Source organism: Melospiza melodia, chromosome 2 (genome assembly GCF_035770615.1).
Source record: "Melospiza melodia melodia isolate bMelMel2 chromosome 2, bMelMel2.pri, whole genome shotgun sequence".
Lineage (NCBI taxonomy): Eukaryota > Metazoa > Chordata > Aves > Passeriformes > Passerellidae > Melospiza > Melospiza melodia.
Genome location: NC_086195.1, coordinates 86,845,336 through 86,858,163, shown reverse-complemented (window position 1 = coordinate 86,858,163; position 12,828 = coordinate 86,845,336). Strand labels below are relative to the sequence as shown.

At 37.7% G+C, this 12,828-nt stretch overlaps 1 protein-coding gene across 1 annotated transcript in view; it reads left to right on the top strand.

The window, feature by feature from the left end:
• TRPC4 (transient receptor potential cation channel subfamily C member 4) overlaps window positions 1–9,325 on the top strand; it is a 131,185-nt gene extending 121,860 nt beyond the window's left edge. The window contains exons 9-11 of the mRNA XM_063149210.1: window positions 6,052–6,093; window positions 7,860–7,949; window positions 8,239–9,325. Of these exons, the coding sequence (XP_063005280.1) occupies window positions 6,052–6,093; window positions 7,860–7,949; window positions 8,239–8,955 (849 nt within the window). The 3' untranslated portion in view covers window positions 8,956–9,325. The remainder of the gene's footprint in view (window positions 1–6,051; window positions 6,094–7,859; window positions 7,950–8,238) is intronic.
• Window positions 9,326–12,828: the final 3,503 nt, after the last annotated feature.

The following is a 12,828-nucleotide window of genomic DNA, read 5'->3' as shown; positions in this document are numbered from 1 at the left end:
GGAGTAAGCTCATTCCTGGACAAGTAGAATAATAAAGATACAGGGTGCTCCCAACTCTGTGCTGAATGGCATGATGAGGAAGAGGATTCAGAAAGATCATGTCTACTTCCTGCACCTACCTCCTGCTAGGGTACATAAATACCACCTTCAAGAAACCCACATCTTAGATTTGGGAAAACTGCTACAGCAAAGGGTCAAAGGATAGGGAGTCTATGCACCAAGCTACTTGAGAATTTTTCCAAATATTTGGAAAAATATATTTCCAAAATACACATTTCCAAATAATTTTCTTTTTGTTTTTTTGTTTAAAATCCCCCAAAATCTCTAAACATCGCAGCTTTTAATTAATATATTTCAGTTTCAAATAAGCTTTTGTTGGGAAAGACTTTTCAGCTTCAGGATGAAATTTCTGTTTGAAGAAAGGAGCAGGTGCCATTTAAAACAAATATCTTGGGCTGAGAAGACCCAGATTTACTTCTGTTCTCCAGTGGATATCTAATTATTTACCCCAAGCATAAAAGCTATGACAACAGAAATTTCCTTCTCAAGATCTTTAAGATACTGCAGGGGCTAAGGTGCTCTCTTGTGAGAAGAGAAGGAACTGAACCAAGCTTCCTTATGATTTGAATGTGAACCACTAATTACTGATCTGTTTGGGATGGAGGACATCCATGAGGGAGAGATGTGGGACATTTTTAGTTGATTCCTGTATTTTTTTTTAATTATTTGAAAGTGGAATCCCTAAAGCATGTGGGACAGTAGGGCCATATACATCACTGGTTTCCCCTGCAGAATAGATATTCTTAGTTGAATCTTAGATTCTTAGTTGAGCTATTCTTAGCTGGAATTAGAGCTGAAACCCCTCTGAAGCAGAGAGCTTCCCAGCAGAGCCATCATGGCAACCACACTTCCAGCTCCCTGAAAAAAGTGAGTGCCTGTGGCTGACCAGGCAGATTCAGTCCACCATATGGGCATCTCATAAAACTACAAAGTTTTTCAGCTAATTCCTCAGCGTAACACAAGCCCCATTAGTTTTATGTAAATTTGGAACATTTTGCAATTTCCAGACCCAGTTATTCACCCAAGCTCCAAAATGGAGTATGATATCTGCATATGTACTCTGTGCTCTTATTTCCACATTGGATAGGTGCAAACCACCAGATAGGTGCTGTTAACTGGACATCCTCCAAGAGGTCAAATCATCCGTCAACTAATGGGCACACTACAGGGATCTCATCGTTTGTCCTGAGGGAGAGCACTTCTTTCTGGTTCTGACAAACTTCCCATACCCACAGCTCAGCCTTGATTTCTAGAACATTTTCAATTGTCCCAACAAGCTAGAACACAAAGTAAATTTAGGACCTCTATGCCCTTTCAACCAAAAGTTAATTAAGAGTTTTCTTTGCCTCTTGTTCAAGGATCTCAGAGGACTTCAGCTCAGTTGTATCTGCTCTGTAATAACTTTGGCCTCTGAGCTACAAGATAAGCTTTGTTGAGATCTATTCCTTTCACTGAGTCCTGCATTATAAATTCTGTCTCCTTCTCTACAACCAAGTTTGGAAGAGTAAAAAAATGCTATAATATGATTTTCTTATATTTGCTATATGGATGGATGGATGCCACATTGTCTGTAAGGCAGAGCTCAGATTTCAAAACATTCTGTTCTGAAATCTCTAAATGCTAACTTTCCTATTAGGAAGCAGTAATCAGCAGTGACGTACTATGGTGTTTTCCAGTAGAAAAAGCAATAATGTGCATCCAAAGAGTGAGTCAAGTGCTAGATTATACAAAATAGATAATAGACAGAAAGGAGCTGGCAAGGATTATGCATGATCTCTGCAAAAAGTCCTCAATAACAAAAAACCAGGAATCATGAACTAGGACTGAGTCAAGGATCAAATTAAATGTATAAGGAATCCACTGTAAAACTTATATATGTTTACAGTTGAGAGTTCAGTATATGCAGGCAGAATGTGTAAAGAAAGGGTTGAGGGTCAGGACAGTTTACAGCTCACATTGTAGTGAAATAATTTATCTGACCCATAGGAAGAAGAGAAATGCCACTAAAAATAAGCAGGACATGGTTGCTTGGGAGGATCATCTACATTGCTGTTTATAACATAACTATCATGGGCAAGAATACGGTCTGTGGCATTGTGAGGTGCCTCTGAAAAAAAGGCAATTAATTTGCTTTTCCTTGGATGTCAGTTCTGTGGTTCTTCTGTCCTTTGTTGGAGAGGGACAGCTGAAGCAGTGGGTGGTGAAGTCAGGGGGAGGTTTTTCAAGGGAGAGGCTTTTTCTCCAAAGCAGCACGGTGCCCAGCCATGCTGATGGCAGCTTCTCTAGCCACAGCTTCAGCCAAATCAAGGCCAGGAAGGTACATGTGATTTACTGATATTTCAGCTCCACTGTGAATCCAACAGAGCTCCTCTACCACTCAGAGTTCAGCACATTTTTTTTATTCTATCATTTTGACATATCCCAGGTATGCAGCATTTTCTTCAGCTATTATCAGTTATCTCCTACACTTAAAATTCTGAAATAAGTGCATGCTTGTGTGCTGCTTTTCACATATATCTGTATCATCTATATCTATATCTGTATCAGTTCTATTAATTTTGTTAACTTACCTTTGCAAAAGCCAGATTGGTAATATAATTCTATTAATTAGGCTGAGGTTTTCCTGACTGCACAAGGCTTATGGCTTATGGCTGATGCTGTTGGCCATCTGTATATCAGGAAAAAAAGATATATGGGAAAAGAAATCCTAGTCCCACCAGAACAAACAGTACTGCTTTCCTCAAATTACATTCTACTTTACATCTGATCAGTCACCAAAAAGTGTTTCATCTATAATTTTAAGTATTTCAGAAGTGAAAATTGAGAGGATTGCCAGAGATAGCTTCAGTAATTTTTTTTTTTTTGCATCTGATGTTTAGATAAACAGTTGCCTCTTTTCTAGCTATACAGAATTTTATGCCATTTTCTGAGCAACCTACACAATTTTATTATCATTTGTCACAGAAAATCTCCTTTTCCCTTCTCCTATTCTTTTTTCACCTAGTGTAAAATGATGCTATTTCTAAGTCAGTGTAAGCATTTTGTATTTTCTCTGTAATGTCTGTTATTGAAAGTTGAGCAAAGAAATAATGCCTTCCATCTGGTGTGGAAATCAATAATCTGGAGTGTTCCTTGTATAGCCAAGAATCATTTCATGGAGAATCTTCTCTGTCAACACAGATAAGTTCTAATCCTTTAAAGGTGATGCTTCTAGTCAAGATGAGGAATACATCCCACAGCTTCAGACAATATTTCCATTTTCTTTATCACTTAGCAGTTTAAGGTCAAGTGCAGGCATTGGACTTGTATTCCTGCATTTTAAAATATATTTTAATGAAACACATCAAAATAAATAACACAATTTTATTAAATTTTTGTCTGCTAAAGAGATCTTTTTTTCCAAACAGTGTAAATTGCTAGCAATGGCATAAACAGGAGGATCAGAATAATTAACACTACTAGTGGAGCTACTATTAAAGCTTCCTAAAGGATATTAGTGCCCCCTTTTGGAAAGTGACAACAGCATCCCCTTCAATTTCATTGTTGTATTCAACATGCATAATTATGTTTCCCAGCCTGTTACTATTTTTAGTAAAATTAAGCTTTCATCCTTTTGCCAGTCATAATTTTCAACTTCTTCATGCACACTGAACAATGGTTACTTGAAACAAATTTTGAACCATAAATTAGACTATAACTGAGTAGAGAAAAGCAGGCCAGCTGAGAACTAAATAAGTACAATATAAATGTTAATGGCATTTTATTTCTAGTGAATAGACTGGTTTTCAGGTGTGTTTAGGCAAAGATTCATTCTACTTTCAAAAGGAAGCAAAAGATGATTAGGAACTGGAGATGGAACCTAAACATTTAAATGAGTGATAGAGAAATGTTTGCTGATAATAAATTTGATAGGTTATGTGTAATTCCCTGTGGAGGAGGTATGTAGATGTGCATGCAAACACACAATTAAATTAATTTTCTTTCAGCTTCTTGGTGGTGTGGATTGAAAACAATTAAGTGCAGTAGAACTGTTCTGACACATTATTACATAAATCTTTTCACATAGTTATCCCAAATTGTACTTGTTGGCGTTACATTAAGGGGGAAAGCCACAGCCTCTGTTTCTGGGAGTTTCCAATTTGGCTGCAAAAAAAGGATAAATGGTATCTAGATAGCTTTTGTTACAGATACAGAATTGAACCTATGCATTTATTTCACATTTCATTGTAAAATAAAGCAGAATAGACAGGAGCTGCAGGAAGTATTGTGCAAGAAAAGAATCAGCATTTTTTATTTAGGAGTTATTCACTTTACCTGAAGTGTGTTTCAATTACACCCTAAATTGTTTTTCCTTTCACCTGTGAGTCAGATCTGTTGTTGAGAGCTCTCTTAGCCATGGACTCCCTTAGTGCTCTCTCAGCAGAATGAAACATCTCCATCGTGTGGCCAACTGCAAGAAAGCTGAATTTATTTTTTTTTTCTAAAAACTGGCCAAGTTCGGGTATTGTGAGGGTATGAGCCTTCCCACGGCTGCAGTGCCCCCTCTGGCCCTGGTGATGGGCAAGCTCGCCCATCCCTCCATCCTTAATCACAAGGAATATCCATTTTCTCGTTTACAAGGCATAGATGGAGAAACACAATCTGGAAAAATACTGAAAAAAGCATTTTCATGTACAAAGCCCTACCCCACAGAGGCTCTTCAGACTGATTAGGAAATAATGATTTTCCCCCTTTCTATTAGTTTTTGCTAGCCCAGCCACGAAGCCACTGCATCTCTCAAATTAATGGCAAACAAGAAATCAACCCTGAAGTGTAAACTGACTCCAAGTATAGGGAGAAGGTTCATCATTTCTTTCAGTAAAAAAAACCATAAAGATTAAATAACTTGCTGTGCCTGCCTTACTATGCAACTGAGGTCAATTTTAACAAGTCCCTTGGATGTCCTTTCCCCCTGCTTTAAGCTTCTGTCAAGTGTTCTGTTTTGTAGAGATACAATCAGTGGTCAGACACATTATTTTTTTGTCAGTTGCACATATGAGAGTCTACGTTAAAGCTGTGTTTCTTTCACCAGTTAGGAATAATTATTGTAGAGGATTGGGATATGTTACTCATTATGCAGTTGAGGACAAAAGGAAGTCAAGGGAATAAATAAATCCGGCCTTTTTTCCTCGTCTTTTACTGGGCAGCCCTTAGATACAGCAGTTTAATTTAATTCACCTGCTTGAAACCTGGGCAATTCTTTCATCTTATCACACTTCTTTTTGCTGCTCCTCTTCAGAGTTACTGTCCTTTTACCCTCCCTCCTTATCAACACCATACTGTGTTGAAAGCTGTTTCTTTCTTCCATACAACTCTCTATGACTAAGTGGTTTTAACAGAGAACTAAGGGGGAGCTTTTCTCATTAACACAGTTTTATAGTGCAGGTTTTGATTAGCTTTACCTCAAATGAGACATTAGGAGCCATAGCAAGTGTCTTGCTTACACAATGACTTTACAATCCCATCATGTTGATGATTTTCCATGCAGAATTTCCCTTCTGTAACTCATGTCCATTGACTCCCATTCTTTCACTGTGTACCTCCAAGAAAAATCTAACTTGACATGAGTCAAGCTTCTTTCAATTCAGTAAAATATATTTCAGTCTGTACAAGTGAGTGACATGATCCATTGTTCCACTTCCTTCTCAGATCATTGGCCTTGGGACTCTGCAACCTGTGACCTGGCTGCCCCATCACATCCATGCTGATGCAGGAATAAAAGCATTTTGACAAAAATGTAGAAAATCAATTTTGCCTTCCACACAGCAGCCTTCCCCTTTCTATAAAGCAAATGATAGGCTTTGTTGAAATACTGTCATTTTTCAACAGATTTTGAACCTCTTCTCTCAGCTTGCTAGATACTGTATAATGCACAGGCCTGCTGTTTTCTATGCTTAAATATTTTACTTCCCCACAGAGATTAGTATCTTTTTATTCTTTTCTATTTTTCAGAGACGTGCAGCAGACAATTTGCGGAGACATCATCAATACCAGGTACAGGCCTATGTTTATTCTTTGGGCAATTGTTTTTCTGTGACTTCAGAATGTCTGCATGAGGAAAGAAAAATATGGAAGAGTTTCATGAGAAAGTGGAAAAGGAAAATAAATGGGAAAAAGCATAAAATCTTTCCTTATTTCCTCTTCAACGAACAAGCTTAGTATTTTTGATGTTCAAACAAAAGAATTTCAGAATACAATTATCTTCTTTTTGGAGCTAAAGGATATTTTCTGGAGCAATAACATGCTATCCAGGATTTTGCCCAGTGTAACATGGATTGCCTTTAAGAAAAGCAAACTCCTGCCTGCCAAGAATCATCAGGACCATATGTACAGTGAACTGACATGCTCCATCAGAACCTGCTCTTCATCTCTCCAGCTTTAATGCCGTATTAATAACTTCCTTAATAACCCCTCTGCCTAGATCCCCTGTATGTAAGCAATTATTTTTCATCCTTCTTTCTTCAGTTTCTACTTTTTTTAGATTATTATTTCACAATGAATAATTTTCATCTTTATTTTGAGTTTTTGTTGTGTAAAAGTTTAACAAGGTGTGAGCTGTAGACTTGGTAGTTAATGAATCCCATATGGGAAATAACTAGGTAAGCTGTGACTTTTCCAACCTGAGGAAGAGGAAGCTGTGGGAAGTACAACAGGGATCTATAGAATCATGAGGCAGGTGAGCACAGAGCAGCAGTTTGCCTTTTATCTGTAAACTCAATAGCACACATGTACTACACTGGATAAGTGAGGCTGTATAGAAGGCCTTTTGAGGGAAGTGATTTTTCTCCTCCAGCCCTCCGTTGTGGGACTGTATCCAGAGCAGCATGTCATGGCTGGGCCCCTAGTACAAGAGAGGTGTTGACAAACTGGAAGGGATCCAGCAAGGGGGCACCAATGGTTAGAGGACTGTCGTATAAGCAGCTCAGATTTCAGCCTGAAGTGAGGTAGGGGAAATATAACTCCTGCCTTAAATATCATAGTGGGTGGTTAGAGAGAAGGAGCCAGATTTTTCTTCAAGGTACAATGCAAAAGACAAAATGGACATAAGTTGAAGGAAGGGTAATTCTGTATGGTAAGGAGAATTGTCTTCACAGTGAGGGTAGTAAAGAACTGGAAAATGTTGCTCAGGGAGGCTGCAGTATCTCCACCCATGGAGATATTCAGCACTTGACTGGGCATGGCCCTGAGATGACTCAGACAGCCTCCAGGTATCTATTTCAACCTAAATAATTTCTAGAATTCTTAGAAAACAACAATGGAAGCTACCAGACCGAAGGTTAAAAAAAAAACCCGAAATAGAATCTTACTCCCTACTGTGGGAGAGGATTTTTGGCAGAGGATTTTTGAATGCTGAAAGTTTACATTAGTTCAAAATGCATAAGAAAGCCTGTCACAGCCAATTAAACCTAGAACTATCATTTTTGTTCAGAGAGTCACTGTGTCTTACAGCACAGGAGGCTTGAGAGAGAATAGCTGGAAATAAAGTTGTACAACCACACCAGACTTGCTCTCTTCATGAGGCATCGCTTGCTGCCAGGCTGGATGTTACTGGCAGGAAACATACCTTGGGTCAAACCCGATATATCCCTTCTCAGGATAATAAGCATTAGGATTTTCCATCAAATAGCAAAACAAATTTGCAAACAGGTTTGTATAGTTTTTGTCATGTTCCTAAAGCATGGAAAAGCCCAAGCAGAGCCTGTGAGTGTATATTTACTAACTAATACCAAGAAAGCTAATACAATGCTTTGTATTTTTAGGAAGTTATGAGAAATCTGGTTAAAAGGTATGTTGCAGCAATGATAAGAGATGCCAAAACTGAGGAAGGATTGACAGAGGAAAATTTTAAGGTATGTGTTTATTTTTATCTTTATAGGTGTTTTAGTAACTTGGTAAGATATTTTAAAACTGTGAAGCATATTTCTTACACTCAGTTATTCAGGTAGCATATAACTTGCTTCCTAGAGCAAGATCTTCAGCCTTGAAGATGCCAGGTATCCCAACATTGAGAGAGTAAAGTTTATTACTGACCCAAACATAAGCCCTTTTTTCCCCCTTTTTTTTTTCTCTTTTTATTTCAAAAGAAAAGTAAAATTAGCTTTGATGTTCTGACATTTCATCTTTTTCCCTAACTTTTAGGAGTTAAAACAAGATATTTCCAGCTTTCGCTTTGAAGTCCTGGGTTTATTAAAAGGAAGCAAGCTGTCTAATTTGCAGCCTGGGAAGATGAGCAAAGACACTGCCTCTCTGTCAGAAAATGAAGAAAATAGTGAGAGTGAAGGAAACAAGAAAGGGAAGAAGAAACCCTTCAGCCTTTTTGACATAACAACGATGATTCACCCACGGTCAGCCAATATTGCCTCTGAAGGACATAGTGTAAGCAATGGCTCAGCAATGATGGTGTCAGAGTCCACTCAGGAGAAACAAAAGCGTGTGAATTTTGTAACAGACATAAAAAATTTTGGGTTGTTTCACAGACGATCAAAAACAAACTCTGTGGAGCAGAGTAAAAATAAAATATACACCGTTTCTGAAGAAGTTTCCCGCCAACAGGCAGAAGAACAATGTGAGAAAACTGATGAACTGGAAGAGGGAGAATTGATCATGAACTGTGAATTAAACTTCCGAAATCCTGGCAAAAAATGTGTGTTAGCTGAGTCACAAAATACCAGTGAGTCTTTGGATTCACACGAAGAGGGGAGTATTTGTCCTTCAGAAACGGAGAAAATGGAGTTACAGAGCTCAGAACCTGCCACTCCACAGGATCAGCTGGGCAAGGCTTTGGACATTAGCATTGACTCTGATGGGAAACAGGAAACAATTGTTCAGGGGGACTATGTGATAACAAGGTTGTGATGCTTACAGGAGGAAGCATTTACAAATATATATATTTTGCATAGTGCTTTTGGGGGGGAATGTTTTAAGAACTATATTAGCTAATGCAGAATTACACTTTATAGTACTCAACTGTGGCACATGATCTTGTAACATAGTAGTCAAGAGAAAGAAAATATGAGGACCTTCTGTTTTGTAGCCTGCTTTAGCTTTCACGATTTGTTTTACATTTTTTAATAAATGGAAGCATCTTGTATTCTTGTACTGTTGCAATAACCCACAGAAACTTTTTAGCTATCTTTTTCAATTACAACAAATGGAATTTCTCTCATATGATAGTTGACTCCTATGATAAATATTTTTCTATGCAAATAAAAAGTAGCTTAAGAGACTTGTAAGCTTTTATTTAACTTTGTAGGTTCTTAAAAGATTCTGTGCACCATAATAATCATATGTGGCTCCTGCCAGCATAATTCATGTCAAGCTATTAGAATCATTTGTTTAAATTGCTAGAAACTTGTGTCAAAATCTATACAGAATCAGAAGATAAATTATATTCTTTTATTTATTGAAGGAATATGAATACCTGTAAATTATGAAAAATAGGTCTATTTGATTATTTAATTACAACTTTTCCCTCACAGCAAGAGGAGTGTGACTGTCCTGATTCCATTGTTAGAAATGCATTTGCAAGTTTTGAAGACTGTAGAAATGTTTCTTAGAGGAAAAGAAATATCTGTGGCCTACTAAAAACTGATGATGGATTACTCCCCAAGAAGCCTTTATCACCACAGCTACTGCTTCTTCAACCATCTATTTTTCCTCATGTGGACAACCTATGCACTTTAATATTCAGCTGCTTATTAGCTTCTGCCTTTACAACACACTTGGATTTGATAAGGGAAAGATACTTCAGGAATAAAAATGCATAAAGTGATTCCCCTGAGTACTTGAATAAATATGGCAATTTGTTGAGACGTTTTAGAAGGCATGCCTTAAGGGAGTTTCTTTGGCAATTTTGCAGTTTGGGGGAACCTGATTGGGTATTTTATAATAGATACTAAATGTATAAAGAAAACCTAATAGTATTTTTCATAACTGATGAGTGACTCACTGTCTTAGTTAAAACCAGTATTTTTAAAATTAAACATTGTGGGGTTTTTTTAATCATTGGCTGGTGTTCTACATTATTAAAAATGTCATTTTACAACTGGCATAAGACTAACTACCCCTAGCTTTCAACACCATTCTTTCCCCCACGGAATATACTACAGAAGTGTTGTTATTTCATTCTTAACTTCCTCAGCCCTGCCATGGTAGATTTTGTAATTCATATTGGGATGTATTAGGGAACTTCCAGATGCATAGAGTTAATTTACATTTCTGATGGAATCTATCCCATGTAAACCTGTAGGGCCTGACCTAAAGCCATGTCATTCTCGATCTAAATTGTCCTGGTACTGAATTTTGTCTTAGAAATCCAGACAAACCCCTCTCATCTCTATACTTCAAGGTGAGTTTTCCAGCTCTACTTTACACATGTGCTACTCTCTCTGATGTCACATACTGAAAGCTTCCTACATCCACATTTGTTGGTGTCATGGCAGATACAGTTAAACCAAAATGGAAAATATGAGTCATAATTGGAAAATAGTTTGTATAGCTTTGCAGCAATGTGTTCAAATCATATTTGTTTGGTTAGTTTCCATCTTGGCCTCTTGACTGCTCTGTAGACCCTCTCTCCTTCACGTCTCTCTCCTTGTCCACCTTTAGATTGTAAGCTCCTTGGGGCAGAGCCTGCAGCTTTTCTGTCTGGAAAGCACCTGAATTATTACAAGTATAAAAAGAAATAAATAATAATAATAATGGTGGAATACCCTCATATCATTTGTATTAGGTTAACTTTTTAGAGGGTTCTTTTTTGTACTGTAACATTTTTGCCAAAGATGCCATAAGGCAAATGTGTCACATCGTCACAAAATTTTCTACATGCCAGTTAACAGTCCTTCTCCACTACTGCATTCAATTTTTCATTCTTCATCATGGTTTGTAATGCCTTTGAGTCCTAAGCTTACTCCCTTTACACTAGCCAAATTCAAAACAGACAGTGCTTACTCAAAAGAGCTTTCAACACATTCCAGCCACATGGTTTCACTCCAGACAGAAAGTGCCTGAGCACGGTATTTGCATTGCAAACGTCACCATTATCAGAACAATTTAACTACAACAGGTCTAAGAGTTGTGCCTATTATTCTGGCATCATAAGAGCCTGTTTCAGCTGTGCATAAAGTTCCCAACACAATAAAGTGAAATATCAGCCCACACCATCACATCATGACCCCACTGTGCTGGGCATCAGTCTAAGCCATGGATACATGACGCAGCAGCAGAGACAGTGCAGGTGGGCAGGATACTAAACCACAGGGACACAATTTATTGCATAGCAAGAGGCTATTGCTGCCTTCATTTTTTCTTACATCCAAATACTGAGACATCAGTCTAATAAATAAAGCATACTTAAAATCAACATTTGCTCTATTTTTATGTTATTCTTAGGCATTGAAGCTTGACAGTAATAAGGACCTGATGTAATTAGGACCTGATGGAACTTAAAAGTAATTCCAAATAAGCACCTCATTCTGTGACAACAGATGAGCCCAAAATATATCCAAAACTGAAATTGTGATGGACTTTTACTGCTTTGCAGGCAGCCAAAAAAAACCCACTTCCTCACTGGATGCCTCTGGGAGGACACCTGTGCCAAGAAAGATCAAGATATGCACAGAGCAAAGCTTGTAATGCCACAGCAGAGGCATCATTAAGCTTTGCAAAGCTGAGCATATTTTCTCCCCCAAAAAAAAGTAATAAATAAAAAGTTCTACCCTACCTGTCCCTTCCTGCAGCTTCCATTAGCATCAATATAGGAGGAATACAAATGGACCAGGATATGAACCCCTATAAAACCCAGTTTTTTGAAGTAGAACTTAAAATCATTAAATGTTTCATGCAGCTAGAAAACTAAGCACAAAAGGGTTTAATACCAGTATTAGGTTACTTAAAATGTTGAGAAAACATTTTTAAATTTTTTATCTTTTTATTTTTGTAAGGACAAAACCTGACTGCCCTTTATTCTTCAGCTTTTTTTTTTTTTTTTTTTATTCCTCATTTCTTCAGCTCCTGGAGAAACAGAGCACAGACAGCCCAGCAGGACTTTTCCACTTTGGCATAGCTGGACAGGAGGCAGCTTGAATACATTCAAGACAGTGCTTCACATTGATTCACAGTCAGAGGCCAGGTGCTGCATGCTTACCTTCAAGACAAAATTGCAAAAGCTCCTTCTGACTCTGCATGCTTCTCAAGGGCACTGCAGAAGTGAAAACATCAGAGGATTCAAACTATGGGGTCCTGTGGACCAGCTGCAGGCCACAGCTATATTTGTATGTGGTACAATATTACCAGAGACCAAGCCTCTGCCAGGAGTAACCACAGCTCTGCAGCTGGTTTTAATCTTGTTTTCTTCATTCATAGATTAAGACCATTACATTGAGTGGTATGAGCTAAACATATCACACAATGATATCTTTTTGATAGATCAGGATTTAATGAGAACTTCTACGGCTTTCTCAATACAAGTTGTTTTTGTAAATAAATAGTACCTAGTTCCAGGAGAATGCATATCTATAGTTATAGCTGTTGGGAGCTGTAAAAGGTGAAATTTCTGGTATTTGGGTACTCAAAATTCTTCAAAAGTGTATTTGATGCAAGAACTTCTTCCTTAATGGCATCCTTTGACTGATGCTTGAGGGGGAAAATTTTTTCTTAGCTTCCTCACAGGAATAAAGCATAGAAAAAAGACACAAAGAAATTATTATATGTTCTTCTTAAATTCTATAT